At 51.0% G+C, this 18,186-nt stretch overlaps 2 protein-coding genes across 5 annotated transcripts in view; both read right to left on the reverse strand.

The window, feature by feature from the left end:
• The window catches only part of TAF6L (TATA-box binding protein associated factor 6 like), an 11,238-nt gene extending 2,079 nt beyond the window's left edge, over positions 1–9,159 (reverse strand). Inside the window, exons 1-11 of one of the 4 annotated variants that reach the window (XM_024749307.1) lie at positions 9,013–9,148; positions 8,489–8,628; positions 8,232–8,291; positions 6,491–6,650; positions 6,061–6,147; positions 5,242–5,392; positions 5,036–5,086; positions 4,376–4,470; positions 2,849–2,923; positions 2,497–2,717; positions 2,040–2,172 (exon numbers count right to left, since the gene is read on the reverse strand). In XM_024749307.1, the coding sequence (XP_024605075.1) occupies positions 2,040–2,172; positions 2,497–2,717; positions 2,849–2,923; positions 4,376–4,470; positions 5,036–5,086; positions 5,242–5,392; positions 6,061–6,147; positions 6,491–6,650; positions 8,232–8,239 (981 nt within the window). In that variant the 5' untranslated portion in view covers positions 8,240–8,291; positions 8,489–8,628; positions 9,013–9,148. Of the gene's footprint in view, positions 1–2,039; positions 2,173–2,496; positions 2,718–2,848; positions 2,924–4,375; positions 4,471–5,035; positions 5,087–5,241; positions 5,393–6,060; positions 6,148–6,490; positions 6,651–8,231; positions 8,292–8,488; positions 8,629–8,808; positions 8,887–9,012 lie in introns of those variants that run through there. The other 3 variants (XM_024749308.1, XM_024749306.1, XM_024749305.1) reach the window with 3 other exon arrangements.
• Positions 9,160–13,266: 4,107 nt separating this feature from the next.
• On the reverse strand, positions 13,267–16,387 carry POLR2G (RNA polymerase II subunit G). The gene is made up of 8 exons (XM_024748502.1): positions 16,262–16,387; positions 16,019–16,128; positions 14,885–15,044; positions 14,250–14,300; positions 14,079–14,144; positions 13,903–13,974; positions 13,686–13,719; positions 13,267–13,492 (listed from the first exon to the last, which is right to left on the reverse strand). The coding sequence occupies exons 1-8, from the start codon at positions 16,271–16,273 to the stop codon at positions 13,479–13,481; spliced, it is 519 nt and encodes a 172-aa protein (XP_024604270.1). The 5' UTR covers positions 16,274–16,387; the 3' UTR covers positions 13,267–13,478.
• Positions 16,388–18,186: the final 1,799 nt, after the last annotated feature.

Genomic DNA, 18,186 nt, shown 5'->3' on the forward strand with positions numbered 1-18,186 from the left:
AAAAAAAAAAAAAAAAAAAAAAAAAAAGAAAGATAAAAACTTGGGACTTCCCTGGTGGTCCAGTGGTACAGAATCCGCCTTACAATGCAGGGGGTGCGGGTTTGATCCCTGGTCAGGGAACTAAGATCCCACATGCTGCGGGGCAACTAAGCCTCTGTGCCACAACTACTGAGCTCATGCGCCTCAACTAGAGCCCACATGCCGCAAACTACAGAGCCCACGTGCTCTAGAACACGCGTGCCACAAGTAGAGAGAAGCCCACACACCGCAACGAAAGATCCCGCCTGCCACAACTAAGACCCGACGCAGCCAAAAATAAATGAAATAAACAGAGATCTTTAAAAACAAAATATGAAAGCTCAAATAATTCTGTAACCATAGTAGTTAAAAATATAACCACAAAACACCATGCCAGAATTTACAGTCGACAGACACTCAAGGAAAAGAGCGTCTCAATAAAATTTAATTTAAAAATAAAAAGTATAAAAAATAAATACTCCTTCCCTACCTCATCCCATAAAGCCAGTATAACCCTGATACTAAAACCATGTAAGGACAGTACATGAGGAAACTTAATGATTGATTTCACTCATAGAGATAAATCATTTTAAATTTTAGTAAAGGGCTTCTCTGGTTAAGAACCCGCCTGTCAATGCAGGGGACATGGGTTCGAGCCCTGGTCCAGGCAGATCCCACATGCCATGGAGCAACTAAGCCCATGCACCACAACTACTGAGCCCATGTGCCACAACTACTGAAGCCCATGCACCTAGAGCCCGTGCTCCACAACAAGAGAAGCCACCACAGTGAGAAGACCACGCACCAAAACGAAGAGTAGCCCCTGCTCGCCGCAACTAGAGAAAGCCCATGCACAGCAACAAAGACCCAATGCAAACAAAAATAAATAATAATTTAAAAAATAAAATTTTAGTAAAGCCAACAGTATATAAAAAATGTATTATATTCCAATAAAAGTTTTGCATTTTTTTAAAGACTATAGCATGACTAAATTGAGTTTATCCTAGAAATGTAAAGATGGTTTACTATTAGAAAATCTGTATAGGGAATTCCCTGGCAATCCAGTGGTTAGGACTCAGCGCTTTCACTGCTGGGGCTGGGGTTCATTCCCTGGTTGGGGAACTAAGATCCCACAAGCTGTGTGATACAGACAAAAAAAAAAAAAAACCACTATGTATACAATTAATCACATTAACAGATAAAAGCAGGAAAACCTCAGGATCAATTCAAAAGATACAGAAAGAGCATTTGATAAAAGTTAACATAAAGTAATAATAAAACTAAGAATAAAATTTCCTTAACCTGAGGAAGGTATCTATCTATAAACACAAAGTAAACATCAGCCTAAATAGGAAAGGTTACTGTTAACCCTTTTTTTAAAATTGGAAATGAGACAAGGATGCCCATTATCATCATATGTAAAATGGTATTAGTGATCCTAACAATAAAATAATAAAAAGAAATTAAAGGCATTAGGTTTCGGAATTCCCTGGTGGCCCAGTGGTTAGGACTCCGCACTTTCACTGCCAAGGGCCCAGGTTCGATCCCTGGTCAGGAAACTAAGATCCCACAAGCCGTGTGGTGTGCCCCCCACCCCCGCAAAAAAAAGAGAGAATTCAAAAAAATAAAGGCGGGCTTCCCTGGTGGCGCAGTGGTTGAGAGTCCACCTGTCAATGGAGGGGACGCGGGTTCGTGCCCCGGTCTGGGAAGATCCCACATGCCGCGGAGCGGCTGGACCCGTGAGCCATGGCCACTGAGCCTGCACGTCTGGAGCCTGTTCTCTGCAACGGGAGAGGCCGCAGCAGTGAGAGGCTCACATACCACAAAAAAAAAAAAGCAAGAATCTAGGAATAAACTGAATAAAGTATTTGTAGGTTCTCTTCAGGGAAAATTATGAAAGGATCCTGAAAGACAGTGAAAGACCTAAAAAAATGGAGAGAGATGACAGGTTCTTGGACAAGAAAAACTTTAACTACAAATGGGAGCTCTTACAGCTCTGCGAGAAAAGCCAGGGTCCTCACCTTCCAGCCAAGGGCGTGCAGCCCCACCACAGCCCCGTAGTGAGAGCAGAGAGGCCTCACAGGATCTGCCAAGACCTTCTGCAGGGAGAGCAGGATCTGCTGATAGAGGCCACTTACAAGGTCCCCATGAGTCCTGTGGGAGCAACATTCAGTCAGGGGAATGAGGCACAGCACACAGAGAAAACAGCACCTGTATGGCACGCTTGGGTGAGTGAAAGAGGCGTCTGGGCCGAGAGGCCCAGGACCTGAGGGCTGATGGACCAAACCCCTGGCACGTTCGTCACCCATTTGTAGAATCCCCGGGTTCACGGCACACCAGCTTGGAAGATCAAAGGGAAGAGACTCCCGACCTCTCAACATAGAGCCTCAAAGCCAGAAGTTTCACCCCATCTCCTACCCCAACCCACTCAGCTCTGCAGCAGTCCTGCCCTTTGATCAGCACTGGCCCAGCAGCTACCAGAAGATGTGACTGAGCAGGAGGGCAGCTCCATCCCGCAGAGTCCAGTGGTCATTCAGCGGGTTGATGGAGGCAGCCAGTGGCTCCAGGACACAGTAGAGGACACTGCCTACCAGGGAGCGGACATAGGGCCCCAGGCAGAGGTGTGGATTCCGAACTAGGCTCCGTGCCACTTGCAAGAGCCGGTGTAGCTGCTCCAGGTCGTGGCTTACAGATTTCACCTGTTGGGAGGAGAGGGGTGCTTAGGGGACACAAGGGCGCACAAGAGCCTGCTCTTCTGGTGGCACCTGCCGTGAGCCCTAGAGGCTGCTGCATCGTCTCCTCCCCACAAAACCACATAAACCCCACTTACCCCACTGACCACATAAACAAAGTATGGCAGGAGCGCTGCAATCTTCGAGTTGGTCTGCAAGTCCTGGAGGGCAACCTGAAGCGGAAGGGGCCACACTGCACAGTCCACCAGCCCCAAGTATCAACTGACTTTTTTTTTAAAGAACAATTTAGCACCTATGTAGTAAAATTTTAAACGTTCAAACTCTGTGACTCAGCAATTCTACAAATTTAACCCGCTACAAAAGAAACCCACTCACACATACAGATAGCACTGTCTGTAATGTAATAATAAAAAACCGAATACAACCTAAATGTCCAACATATTTTTAACTGAGTAAAGCAATTATTCTAAAACCAGACGTTTAGTATACTAGCACTGGTTGATGGTAAACTATGTATATTTACACACACAAAAAAGAAGGCTGAGTGGGTGATTCTACAGAATTTCACTTTCTACTTTGCATGATTTTACGTTACAATACTTCTATTATAAACATACGCTGGTACTACTTTTTCTTTTTGGCTGCATTGGGTCTTAGTTGTGGCACAACAGCTCCTCCCTCGTTGTGGTGTGTGAGCTCAGTAGTTGCAGCACATGGGCTTAGTTGCCCCGCGGCATGTGGGACCTTAGTTCCCCGACCAGGTATCGAACCCATGTCCCCTGCATTGGAAGGCGGATTCTCAACCACTGGACCACCAGGGAAGTCCCCTGGTATTACTTTGATAAGCAGAAAAAAGAGAGTAGGTAAATGAGTAAAACCATCTTAGCCCTGAACCTCCACCACCTGTGCCCTTCCAACTCCTCTGGATAAAGACCCTAAGTTCAGGTTCTGTGAAAGCGGACAGCAGCTAGTGAGGAAGGAGCTCAGCTCCCAGGCCCCACATCCAGCCACTGCACTGTTGCCTGGGGACCAGAAGCCAAGTTTCTAAGGCAGGAAGTATAGTAACAACAGTCCTAACTTTGCAAGGGAAACAACAGCAGCAGCGAGACATGGAAGATGTAAAACCCTCAAACAGAGAGAGGCCACATGGCCAAGCAGACCACCAAACTAGTCCTCGTCTGACTCTGGACAGAAGAGGCCTGGCACAGGCACTGTCCAGCGGGCCCTGTGGAGCCCAAGAGGCTAAAGCAGCAGGGCTGGCATGAGGTCTGGCCAGGCACCCTAACCTGGCTCCCTCTACTTCCTCTTCTTTCCCTCTCAAGTCCAGGCAAATGAAAGCTACCATGTGGATGCCCCATGTGGCTCCAGGTCAACAGATGCCCCAAAGGGTGGGCTCTGGACTAAGGTGTGGGGAGCTGACCACCTGAGCCCCCAACAGGGCCCTGCTGAGCTGCCCATTCCCTAAGGAACAAGAGTTCCTACTAGAGTAGGAAGAGGAGTCAGCGCTGGCGGAGGGCCAGCCACAGAGCACCACGCCACCACCAAGAGCAGCTTCTGCCCACATCAGTCACTCAGTGTTCAGAGGACAGAAGGAGGCATCTGAAGGAATTCTATGAGGATTTGAAAGTTGGACTTTGTGCCCCAGTTCAGGCCCACGTGCTCACCTTCATCAGCTGTGGATCATCCCCCAGCACAGCCCGAGTCACTTGCTGGTAGTACTTGAGAAGGTCATCAGTCAGTGAAGACACAGCACTGGGCACTGCCAGAGGGTGGGCAGAAGGTGGTCAGGGTGGAGCCCTGCCCTCTCCCAGCCTCCCCGCCTCCCTCCAACAACCACCGCCATCCCCACAATCCCACAAGGAGCCCATTCCTACAGGACGCCCAGAGCACAGCGTTGCCAGCCCCTCTGAGCAGCCTGCCCAGCCCTGACCTTGCAAGCTCTCCACACCCAGCTCTGTACGCTGCCTCCCACCTGTCCTCTGCTGGGCAGACTCCTGCTTAGTCGCCAAGTTCCAAGGTCATAAGCCTCAGGCTCTGTGAAGCTCCGTTCAGCAGACCCCGGAAGTGTGACACCTCAGGGACCCCAGCAAGCTGCCTAGACTTCTGTACTAGCACCCAACATGGCATCACAATCGGTCTTAAGTCTGGGACACTATCTCCAACTCTGAGGCCTCTGGGCAGGGAGCAGTGCCCACTCAGGGCAGGCACCCCTTAGGCACGGAAAATTCTTGTCAGGTGAAGACTCAGAGGTGTAGAGGCACCACCCTCAGCTCCTAATGGAGGAACATCCAGGCAGAGGGCCCATTCCCCACACTGCCCCTTACCCGATCCTTGAGGGGCCAGGTTCCCTTTGCCATCTAGGTAGGAGACATGAACTAGAACCAGAGCAGAGAGATGGGTCAGCCTGGGGTTCGGCCCCTTGTAATACCACCCACCCTTCTGAGTTCCGCCCCATCCACCAGCCAGCCCATCACCACTCCTCCGACAACCCAACTCCTGTCCCCACCCCATGCATAACCCCGGCAGTCACCTCTCACAGCTGTCTCGGCGCAGCCTTTGGGGATGTTGGTGGCCAGGGCCAGCTCCACCAGGTTCACCTCTCGGTCCTCGGGGAAGTAGAGCTCACCCTCCCTGGCAGGGCGCAGGGCCAGCGCCTCCTGGGACCCATAACCACACACAGCCTGAGTGAAGAGATGACTGGGCTGAATCCAGGGAGGGAAGAGGTGCTCTACCAACCAGGGCACGAAGCCTACGTTTGCGGGAAGTCCAGAGGTCCCGAGAAGAGGGGGATGCCCAGGGATCCAGGCCCTTCACTGGGAACTTGGCTGGAGCATCGGGTATTCGCTGAGTCAAGGAGTAGCGTGTGGGCCCTCCTCACGGATCCACAGGGACTCAGAACCCCACCCACAGGCCGCTGGTCCTCCGCCTCACACTTGCCCGACTTGGAAAACCCTCCTCTCTTCTAACCCTCCCCTCTTCTTCCCTGGACCCACTGCCCCGGAACGACCGTGCAGGACATTCCAACCCCTACACTTGTGCTCAGGCTCCTCCCTCACCCAGAATGCCCTCTTTTCCTTGTGACTTAGTCTAATCCCAGCCTCCCTTTCAGGTTCAGCTCAAGTTCCATCTCTTCCAAGAAACCTTCCCTAACCTCCTGGTCTCCGTGGCCACCTCTCCCTCTCTGAACTCCTGGCCCTTGGGGGCTGGGCCCAGCACATGTGCTGTGGTGGCTGTGACCTTCCCTCGTGTGTGCACTGGGTCTTCACATCTCGCTGCACTGCCAGCCCCGAGCTGGGTGTGCAGGAGGGCTCGTGCCAACCGAGCCTTCTGCAGCCGGCACCCCACTCACCTCCACACTGCTCCATCTGAGGGCCCTGTTGAAATCCTCGACAGTCAGCTTCCGCCGTTTGGTATGTTTCATGAATTGAGAGCTATTCTGGGAGCGGAGGAACAGAGTCAGTCAAGGGACAGGAGACGGGGGGCAAACAACTCCCAACGTCACATCCCCTCCCTGTGACTCAGTTTCTCATGTGCAGGATGTGACTATGAACCTGCCTGGCCCACCCAGCAGGCACGTGGTGAGCAGCACACGAGAAGACGCCCAGCAAGCGCTTTGCTCGCTGGAAGCCCAGCGGGCTGGAAGCAGGTTCTGGAGAGGGCGGGGACCGCCTCCACTGCACTCCCTCTGAGCAGGGAGTAGGTGCCTGACATATACTTGCTGAATAAACCCCTGGGGGAGGGGGTAGTCAAAGGGAGGGACAAGGAGAGGGGGAGTGTACCTGGGTGGCCTCTCTGAGACGGTAGCACACGTCCTCTGCGAGCAGGGCCGCCACCTCATCACTCAGCTCCAGGCCTGTGCTCTCTGCCATGAGCCGGACGGACTCCCGAGGGATCTCCACGAACCGCCGCTCTTCTCGCTCCGACATGGCCCCGATGGAACTGGGAGTGGGGAGGGAGGTGTGAAAGGCCAGCCCAGGCTCCCTCAGAGCCTGTGAGCCAGACTCAAGGCCCTCGAAACCAGTCTTGCTGCTCTTTGCTCCAGAATCCCTGAACAAGGAGTCACGATGGCTCTGAGTGTCCAGGTGAGGAAACCTGAGGCTCAGAGCAAGAAACGGACTTGAGCTGGACCAGAGGGCAGACAACAGGGCCACCTGAGAAACTGCCTGGCCTTGGGTTGCACAGAACTGGGTCCCAGCCCTGCTCTACCACCTCCGATGTGAACCCGCTGAGACCCTCATCAGTCTGAGCCCTGGGAAAATAGTGGCAATAATCCCTGCCCTCCCTAACTCACAGGGCTGAGGTGAGGATGAAAGGAAATGAGGTAGCAGAAACTCAGGGTCTAGAACGCTACACAAATGGAAAATGTTACGATCACTAATAATAAACAAAAACTTCATGCCTTCTTCCTTCTGATCCTTGCTACAATCGCTACGGACTAAACACTGATGAAAAGACTTTTACCCCCATAGTCCCTTGCTCAAAAGTCTTCAATACTTCTCCACCACTCCTAAAAGGAAAGTCCCAGCTCCCTGGCTCAGCACACCGTGTTTGGTCCCAAATCCCCACAGCTGATCAAGCTGACCCGTCCCCCCCAGTAAGGCCGCCTCGTGTCTTCCAACCTACCTTGCACCCCACTGCCAGGGCTTGGGCTGGTCTGTCCCCCACCTTACTCCAAGCCCCCACACCCTCCTCTTTCTTTCCTAAGGCAGAAGCAGCCTGTCCTTTGAGGTCTTCCTGCCCCATGTGCCATCTGGGACTGTCAGGCTTTTAGTAGCTGGGCTTTCTGCCCATGTGTCTGGTCTTCCCCAGTTTGGCTATGAGCCCTAAAAACAGAAACCTGCTCTTCCGTTCACAGGATATGGCAGAATAAGAAGGCACGAAAACAGCACAGCCCACAATTAGAAGGTTGGCCCTCACGGACCAAAGTGAGGCATCAGCACCATAGGCAGCGACGCCCACCCAGCTTCACGGTGACCCACCCAGGCACTGCCCCACCACTCCTCTCTGACAAGGCTCAGTGGGTCACCAGTGACCTCCAGGTCCCTAAATCCAGTGGGCACCCTACCTGGTCTCCCTGCAGCATTTCTCCCAATGGCTCCTCATTGCCTTTGGAATAAAACACTAACCTGTACCATGGCTCCAAGGCCCTGCATGTGTGGCTACATCTGCAAACACCTCTTTCCACTCTCTCGTGTTCTGCATACCCGTGGCCTCTTTCCATTTCCTCAAAAACACCTTATTTCAGGACACTCATACACTGTTTCCTGGACTTGAAACGCTCTCCTCCTCCACCCCCAATCCCTTTGTCCACTGAGCTCCTAGTCGCTCCTTCAGATGTCAGTCTCAAACGTCGCTTGCTCAGGGAACTCTTCTCAGACCCCCACCACGGGCCTGTACTTTACCTCCCAAAGCAGTTGACAGTTTGTAATTATACACTTGTGTAACTTTCCGATTAACACCTACCCCCCCACTAGATTGTAAGCTCCATGCCAGCAAGGGTCATCATGCCTTTTTGCTCACCTTTGCATCCCCCGCGTCAGGCACTGCGTCTGCACATAACACGCCCTCAATAAACACTTGCTGAAAAAACGAATAAAGAACAGCGATTTTTCTAAGCACATGCTATGCCCGAGGCACCGAGCTAAGTGCTTTACATGGCTTACGCCTCATTCTGTCCACATTAACAATGCGATAGGTATTATGTCTATTTCACAGCCAAGGAAATCAAAGCTCAAAGAGGTTAAATGACTTTCCCAAAATCATCCGGCGAGCACTACCTGGGTAGGGAGCAAGAACTCAACTACCGTTCTAATCATGAGGAGCGACGGGCTGTGTGGGGAACAAGGCCTGGATTCCCAGCCGGGAAACTAGGCGTTGGAAAGCCGCCAAAGGATAATTGTCAAGCTTCTTTCTCCACCTGTAAAATGGGAGCACGAAGTCCTGCCCACACGGAAGGCGCCGAGGGGTTTTCCCTGTTACGTGCCCACATTACAATCCACAAAGTCCGGGCTCCGACCAAGGTCTCCCGGCTCTTCAACCTCCTCTCCTCCACATCCTCAGCCACTAGCCATACTCTTAACAAGGCGTGAGAACTGACCTCTACCGGTCTCCGTGATGCGAATCCTCCCACCCAGCCTCGCTTCACGCCAGATCTAGAGGTGGTGGGGTACGGGGGAGGAGGTCAGAGGTTACAGAACTTGGGTCACGTGGTCAGCGAAGGGGGCGGGCCCCCAGCGGAGCTGGCTCCCAGGCCGGTGAGCGCGCGGTCCACAGCAGGACGGGCCTTCGAGGGCCTGCTCACCTGAGGGCTCCGGCACGGCGAAGGCGGTTACCGGGACGGCGGTAGCTGTGACGGCGACGGTGGTGGCGGCGGCGGCGCTGGGGCCCACTCACTCAGCTCGCACTAATTCTCTCTCTCGGCGCTCAGACTCCGCCCTCTACAAACACAGCCAATCGACGAGCGCCTTGAGGAGTTCCCGCCCACCAAAAGACTTCCCGCTACCCGATTGGCCACTGTGATGGCGCTGTAGAAGGCTCAGGGCGCCAGAGGTCACGTGATGCTGAAGACTCGCGCTTCTTAAAGCAACAGCTCTTGGGAGCTTTGCGGGGTGGGTATGGTTCGGTGTACGTTTTAATAACCATGTTCTCGAGGAAAGCGTCTGCATTCCCTTGTCTACTCCTGAGTTTCCGAGCACTTGCATTTACACGAATGCATTGATGCTTTAGACTTCGGCGTCTGCGTTAGTTTTGCTGCCCGCTTGGTGCGGATCAGCTTACCTCTCGCACATCACCTGCCACTTCCCCTTCCCGAAGGTTGGGCTCTCAGTAGGTATTCTCTGCCGGCAAAAGGGTCTTCTGACTGGGCCAAACACACCCCGTGCAAGCTCTAGACTCCAGGGCTCTACCCATTCGGGCACCCTACCTCGTATCCTCCCCATTTCTGTCCAATAAGCCAAATATAAGCCCTCACCTACCTCGCACACTTCCTTGACCGTTTTACACGTACATGCTTTCCCGAACTTGGACAGTTCTCAGTTGAAAAGCAGGGGGCTTAGTGAGTCAGACCGACACGGGTTCAAACTCTGATAGTGCTTTTGAGCAAACCACTTAAGCGCATTTCCCCCATCTACAAAATGGAGTGATAATACCCACCTCACAGGGTTATTGTAGATTAAATGAGATAAAATGTAGATTGACAGTAGTTGAATTTTCACTCACACATCACGGGGCAGACAGTGATTCAATTCCTTATGTTCATCCAAGATGGGACCATTTAGGGCTTCCCTGGTGGCGCAGTGGTTGGGAGTCCGCCTGCCGATGCAGGGGACGCGGGTTCGTGCCCCGGTCCGGGAAGATCCCAATGGGCTATTATAGAAAGGAGATTTCTGTAGGGGAGCATGAATGTATACATCCTTGCCCTTCCTCCCTCTCAGGGTTAGATGCTGCTGCCTCTAGAAAAGAAGATCCTCTGAGACCAGAGCTGAGAAAGCCAGATGGATGGGACTGGGGTTGCCACAGCAACACCACCTAAGGGGACTGTGACCCTGCTGAGTCTCTTCCAGTCATATTCAAAATGATACTTGGAGTAGTTTCAGGACTGTGCTTGGTCACTGGAGTGTCTGCCCACCTATGCATGAAGGATAGGGAGGGCTCCTCTAAGGTTCTGAGTCTGAGATCAGCTCAGATCTCCTGGCTGCTGGCAGACCTCCTTGCAAAGGTGTTATTGGTAGGGACAGCCATTGGCAACCTTGGCAGCGTGAGACAATGAAGAGAGGATGGCCTGCAGGCCTGTAGGATGCAGTAAAGCTGCATGCGAGCTGTCTGGGGCTGATCTGCCTCCAGCTTGAGTCAAAGCAGTAATGAGACTCACATGGCCATAGATGGGAGAAAGGTGGCTCCCACTCACTCCCCAGCCACCAATGCCTGGCAAGAAAAGCCATGATGGTTTTAGAGTTAGACGATTAAAAAAATTTTTTTAAATAACAGCTCCACTAGTTGTGTGACCTTAGGCATGTTTAGTTCATCCCTCTGACCTGTTTTATCATCTGTCAAGTGGGGTGACAGAATGTTACATGGAACTGTTGTGAAAATTCAATAATGTGTGTAAAGGATTTAACATGTTACCAGGCACATACTCCTGTCACTATTAAGCCTGTGACCTCTTTAAGAGGCTGTAACTTCCTGGGAATTCCCTGGTGGTCCAGTGGTTAAGACTCTGTGCTCTCACTGCTGAGGGTCTGGGTTAAATCCCTGGTCAGGGAACTAAGATCCCAAAGCTGCATGGCCAAAAAAAAAAGAGGCTGTAACTTCCAGACTCCCCTAGTACCAAACCTTAAAAGATCAGAAGAGTCCAGGACTATCTCCAGGCCATCCCCACTTACTCGCTTCCCTATCCAGTGTCAGCCTTCTCAGTGCCACACCCCACATCCTCACCAGCAGTTCCATGAGCTGCTTCTCTGTCCATCAGTCTCTCCCTTCTGGCCTGGTTTTACTACTGGGGCATCCCCAACACAATTTACAGATGCATGATTCCATTTGAGAACTTGGGAAGAACTTTACTCTCAGTGAGACACATGTTTAGGGCCTAACTAGGCAAAATCCCTGCAACCTGTGTAATCAACTCCGTAATCAACTCACTGTTGGGAAGTGGTTTCACAACTTGAACATTGTTTCCGTGGCAAAATTCATTGCAAATCCAGCACAGAAACTTTCCTGGGTTCAACATGCTTGGGAAAACTGGCAGAGTGCTGAGAACTGGAGATACAAAAATCAAAGGGATGCATATGAATCTATAATTATCTCAATAAAATAATTGAAATTTTATGTAATAAAAAAATGGAAAGGGAGACAATAAGGAAATAATGTGTTTTATGACATACTAGAGAGGTATGAATGGAAGAGCCTACCTCTGTCCAGGAGTGGTGAGGCGAGGGGAAGGGAAACACATTCAAATGCCTTTTCCTTACCAGGTTAAAGGCAGTATTCTGGATGTTTCATAACAGGTCTGGACCTTGGCACGGTTGACATTTGGGGCCAGATAATTCTTTTTTGTGGGGTGGCTGTCTTATACATTGTAGGATATTAGCAGCCTGCCTGGCCTCTACTCACTAGAAGGCAGTCGCATCCCCACCCAGTTGCGACAACAAAAAACGTCATTGCCAAATGTCCCCTGGGGGCCAAGATCACCCCAGGTGATAATCACAGCTTCATATGCACCATATAACAATAATTATAATTAACCGTTGAGTACCTATCATGGGCCAGGCTCTGTGCCAGCCACTTGCACATACAATCTCTGATACCAGCAGCAACCATCCAAAGAGGGTTATATGATCATTTTACAATGAGGAAACATAAGGTCACCCAGCTAGGACTGCAACCCAGCTCTGTATCAACCCAAATACTGTGCTTTCTACGACACAGCTCTGTTTCCCAAGGAAGTCAAGGAAAGCTTTAAAAAAAAAAAAAAAAAAATTGACTGAGATTTGATAGATTCCTAGGCAGCAAGCAGGTAGGTTGGGAAAAGGCATTCCAAGGTAGACAAATAGTACTGCAAAGACAGTGTGAGGGAGGGTAGCATGTCTGCTTCATCTTATTTCATGTATTTCTGTTGTGTTACCCTAAGGAGATTATGAGCCCTTTCATATCTTCAGTTCAGTTTAGTTTAATAATTGATAAGCAAATAAAGGCTGTAGTTTATGTGCCCATCCTAAGAAGGGCTGGGACCCCACAATCTGTACCATTACTGTCCTATTATTCACCTCTTCCTACCTGCTGTCTCCTCTTCCCTCTCCTCAGCTACACTCTTGGTTATTTTTAAGGCTGGGGAAAGGGCAAATACTCTGAAACTAGACTGGGGCTTAGGACTTCTCTGGTAGCACAGTGGTTACGAATCCGCCTGCCAGTGCTGGGGACACGGGTTCGAGCTCTGGTCTGGGAAGATCCCACATGCTGCAGAGCAACTAAGCCCGTGTGCCACAACTACTGAGCCTGCGCTCTAGAGCCCACAAACCACAACTACTGAAGCCCGCGCACCTAGAGCCCGTGCTCCACAACAAGAGAAGCCACCGCAATGAGAAGCCCATGCACCGCAATGAAGAGTAGCCTCCGTTCTCCGCAACTAGAGAAAGCCCGCACGCGGCAATGAAGACCCAACACAGCCATAAATAAGTAAATAAATAAATAGACTGGGGCTTAGAGCGGCTCTAATGATAGTATCATTTGCTGGAAGCCAAAGGCCCAATACTAGCGCCTTCCCTTTAGTGAGGTCAACTTTAGACCTTGGCAAAAGGGTTAGTCAGATCCCCTGGTGGGTGAAGCTAGTTAAGGCATCAGGCCAAGAAAAGAGGGGCTAGCAAGCATCTGGTCCTCCAGCCTTTTTAAAAAAAGAGTTGTTCTGGGTCTTCCCTGGCGGTCCAGTGGTTAAGACTCTGCGCATCCACTACAAGGGGCGCAGGTTCAATCCCTGGTCAGGCAACTAAGATCGCACATGCCGCGCAGCGTGGCTGAAAAAAAAACCAGACTTGTTCTTACCAAAGAAAGAAGGAGATGACACTTCCATGAGAATCAAGAACCTTTTATGGTTAGAACACACAGTCAGAAATCTGGGAGTGGCTGCTAAGCCACAAGAAGAGCCAGATGTCTTCTGAGGACAAGAAACCTTCCTTGCCTCCTCCACAGCAGCCAGACTGGGCCTCTGGACAACACGGGAAGTGTGACAGTCACACCTCCTGGATAAGGACCAAACAAGGTAGGAGGTCATGGTCCTCAGCTCACAAGCCCTGCCGAGAACAGGAAAAGCACATTGGTTAGACCCAGAGCTTGGGGCAGCCCTAAACATCGACTTCCCATCCCGAGAGGCACATGTCCTCGGTCTTCCAAGCAGACAACAGGAGAGTTTCCGTCATCTGTGGTTCAGGCATTAAATCCCATATCCCACAGACCCCTCCTCCAGGCAATGACCCTGACACTCACCCAAGTAGTCATCCATCAGGGAGCCGATAGCAAACTGCAGAAGGAAAGGTAAAAAGCAAGTGAAGCCAGGGCAAGCACAGAGCTATGCTCTAACCCTCAGCCTCAGGCCTTCTGCCCACCCACTTCTCCTTCCAAGCAGAAGAGCACAACCCCCCCAGGAACTCTGGGTAGGCAGAAATCATCAGCTCTGCCTGGCAGAGGCAGGCAAGAGACTCACAATGTCATTCTTGTCCACACGGGTCCCCACAATCTTCAAGCGGATCTCATCGTCCTGCTGAATCACAATGTCCTGGGGAGGAGGGAACAGTACATTCAGACAACCCCAGGCCAGGACTCTCCCTCCGAGTGGCTCATTCTCTTGTCCCTCTCACTGACTTCTTCCTACCCACTTACCTCATCCATTGTCTTGTAACATGGTGGGTTGGAGTTAGGATCAAACTCCATCTCTGACGGGATGGACTGAAAGGAAGGTGAAACTGGGTAAGAGTACTTTAAGAGGATGCTTCAATAGATGCTCACGATACCCGTCTCCTCCTTAGACCCACCCAGTGTGCCTAGACTTACATGTCGAGAAATGAAGCAGGACATGGGCCCAATTTCTGTGAAGAGTCCAACCTAGAAGGGAAATGAGTGACCTTGCTTTTCCTTTTGTCCCCCAAAGTCTTCTAAGCTTCCTGTCCTTATCTGGTTCCTAATATCAATAATATTCTTCATGTTTCGAAACCACTCTGAAGTTTGGCATTTGTTTTCATTTCTTTCTTTTTTTCCAGCTTTCGTTTTAAGTTAAGGAAGTGTAGTGGTAAACAGCTGAGGCCTAGAACTTGTCGGAACTTGGGATTTGAACACCTGTTGGCCACATGACCTTGGCCAGTAGACAACTTCTCCAAGCTTCAGCCTGGAGAAAAAAGCACGAGGATGAAAGCACTCACCTCACAGAGTCACTGTGAGGCTTTGCACACTACCTGTCCCAGAGGAACTACTCAATCAGTGGAGGCTACTGTTGTTTTGACTATCAATAATGACTTACATACCCCTGAGTGAGGCAGAGCAAGATCACCATACCACTTGACAGGTGAGGAAGCTTGAAGCACAAAAAAGTGACGTGGCCAAAGACACAGAGTTATTAACAAGTCGAGTTGGGATCCATCCCAGATCTTCTAAGGGAGGGACCTTTCCACTACCTCCCCTGATGGTCTTACCTTGTTGACCTGAGTGACAACGGCATCCACGACCTCCCCTTTAAAGGGTCGGAAAACAATGGCCTTGTACTTAACTGGATAAAGGACAAAGCCTCGGCCTGGCTGGATCACACCAGCACCAATATTGTCGATGGTGGTGACAGCAATTACAAAGCCATACCTGCAAGGCGGATGAGAAGGAGAAAGGCACTGTGTGTGGAAAAGCCTCTAAAACCATCTGCCACAAGAGACACTGAGCCTGGGGGTAAAGGGGCGGCACAAAGGGGAAGTAGATGGCATCCCTGCCCCACAGAGCTTAATAATCAAGAGAGGAGACAGGACAATGGTCAGCATCTAAAAATGCCAAATGCTGCTCTCATAATTTCACAATAAATGTCCAAAAGGGCTGCAGTCCTTGAGCCAAGAGACCACCATCTTGGAGATGCCTCAGAATCACCTGGGAGAAACTTGTTAAAATGCATATTCCCAGGCCTTCCCCCAGAGAGTCGTGATGCTGTAGGGATGAGTTGAGGCTCAGGAACCTGTATGTTCAAAGAACACCCAAAGTTACTCTGATGCTGGAGGTCCAAGCACTCTATAGCCCTGCTCATCCTCACTCATTTACATCACCATGTGCGAGGCTCCTCTGTGCAGAGCCCAGAGACGGTCAAGTCTCAGTCCTCTTTCTTCCTCCCCCTAACTCTCAATCTGCTTTTTCCTGCTCACTCATTAATTCAACAAACCTTTAGTGAGGCCCAAGATGTGCCGTGCCAGGTCCCTGGGACAGAGAAAAGCAGCAGGATCAAAAAAGACTGTGAGCTCCACAAGGGCGGACCTCATTCTATCTTTTTCACTGCATTGTTCCCAGAGCCTGACACAGAGCCTGGCACACAGCTGGAGCTTTAGAAATGTTTGCAGAGTAAATGAATGACCAATCTTGGCTGAAGGAAGGAAGCTCCGTTATCCAGCTTCGCAGAGGGAATCGTGGGAACCCACAGCAGGAAGCATCTAACTGCCTGGGGCTCCTGGGAGAGTGAGAGGGCTCGCCAGGGTAGGTAGCTGAACCTTTCAGGATGTGTAGGAGTTGGGGAGGGGATGCAGGCACAGGGAGACGTGTGCTCACTGCTTAGGCGGCACGGAGGGCGCGACACTCACTTGCCGGTGCAGGTCCCCTCCACCTCGGTGAAGAGCTTTTGCTTCACCGTGTTGAGCAGGTTGGGGCCGAAGTAGCGTGGGTGCAGCAGGATCTCGTGCTCCAGGGAGATCTGCGGGGAAACGGGGATGGAGACCAGGCTAGGAGCGGCAGGAATGTGAGGCAAGAAGCGGCCCCTAGTCACGGTCTGCCGCTTCTCCCCTCCTCTCGACCCTGCCCTCGCCGCCACCCCGTGCCCTGCTCACGTGATAGAACATCTTCCCGGAGGAGCCTGGACAACAGCCGGGCCTACAGCAGCGACGTCAGCGAACCTCCACACCCACCGGAAACACAGCAACTACCCCAAGCCCGCTTCCGGGACTGCCCCGGAGAAGTGGGAGGGACTCGCCTCCTCCTCGGACCCCATTGAGTCTCGTTGTCGTGGGCGGGGAATCCGTGAAGCTCCTCCTCTCTGTGCAGCCCCACAGTGGTCGAAATGCCAGGTTCGCACAAAGTATCAGTGTCCGGCGTAGACTATATGCTCAGTAAATCCTTTTAAAAGGAACTAATTGGGCTTCCCTGGTGGCGCAGTGGTTGAGAGTCCGCCGGGCGATACAGGGGACGCGGGTTCGTGCCCCAGTCCGGGAGGATCCCGCGTGCCGCGGAGCGGCTGGGCGCGTGAGCCATGGCCGCTGAGCCTGCGCGTCCGGAGCCTGTGCTCCGCAACGGGAGGGGCCACAACAGTGAGAGACCCGCGTACAGCAAAAAAAGTAATAATAATTAATTAATTAATGAGGCATGGCATAAATAAAGCGCTTTAGCAGAATCTATTCATTCAGCAAATAGCTGAAGACTGCTTTCACATAGTAAGTATAGTAAGTAGCTGTTCTTATCTCATTTAATCCATACAGCAACCCCACCAGGCAGGCTTTGTTATTACTCCCATTTACAAAGAAGGTCCCAGGCTCAGAAGGTTGAGGTCACTCAGGATCGGGATTCAAATTCAGGATGCCTGACTCCAAGACTCTTGCATATTCAGGCATTCATTGCCTGGCTCTGGTAGTTTAGAGATGAAACCCTCAAAGTCAGAGCCCAGAAGGTAGCGCCCCCTCCAGGTGTGAAGAGAACCTCAAGTCACTGCGCTCCTCTCAACTCCCTCTCGCCCCTTCGTCCGCCCCCTTACACCCAAGGACCTAGAGAAATGGTGAGCCTTGTCTGTTCCTTCAGCTCTGCTCTCAGTTTTGTAGATTTATTTTTATTAAACTTTATTAAACTCACCTCAGTTAACCAGAGTGAGCATGCAGTCTATGCCCTGCTGGGACCCTGACTGATAAAAGGGCCATGGGAAGAAAGAAACACCATGAGACGCGGACCTGTGATAAAGGCTCAGCAAGAGCAGCTGTTTCTAAAGCCCAGACAGTCTCTGGGACCTTGAGCAAACTCCCTGTTGCCTAAGTTTTTGTATGTTGTGAGAAAGCCTGACCTTCCCTCCTGCAAGAACAGAGACTTCATGCTTTCTTAGAGCTGTCACACACCAGTTTCCATTGACGCTGCCCATTTCCTAGAATGATCGAGGTCACCAGTCAGCTGCTCACACTCCTTGGGGATCCCCTGCACCTGCAACCACATAAGGAAGCAGATGGCGGGACGGAGGGCAGGGCCTCAACAGCCGCGACTCCCTCCTTTCCTCTTTTCGAAGCCAGCCTCCCCACAAAAGCAACCTTACCTGCTGACAGTGGTGTGCTGGAGCCCCCTACAAAAGCCAGCTGTTAATATTTCAGGAATTTTGCAAGCCAGTGGGTAAACACAACCATTATTAAAAAGTTAATTGTCTTGGGACTTCCCTGGTGGCTCCCAATGCTGGGGGTCCGGGTTTGATCCCTGGTGAGGGAACTAGATCCCACATGCCTCAACTAAGTCTGCATGCTGCAACTAAAAATCCTGCAAAGACCAGCGCAGCAAAAATAAATAAATAGATATTTTTAAAATGTTAATAATAATTTAATTGTCAACTTACAATGAATGAATTATACTAAAAAACAAAGGCAGAGGTGTAGATGAAACAAGTTTGGCAATATATTGATAATCGTTGAAGCTAGATGATGGATAACGGTGGTTTCTTACACTTTTCCTACTACTTGTGAGTGTTTGAAATTGTTCATAATAAAAAGTTAGAAAAAAAACTGTGATA

Source organism: Neophocaena asiaeorientalis, unplaced genomic scaffold (assembly GCF_003031525.2).
Source record: "Neophocaena asiaeorientalis asiaeorientalis breed wild unplaced genomic scaffold, Neophocaena_asiaeorientalis_V1.1 scaffold43, whole genome shotgun sequence".
NCBI classification, from domain to species: domain Eukaryota; kingdom Metazoa; phylum Chordata; class Mammalia; order Artiodactyla; family Phocoenidae; genus Neophocaena; species Neophocaena asiaeorientalis.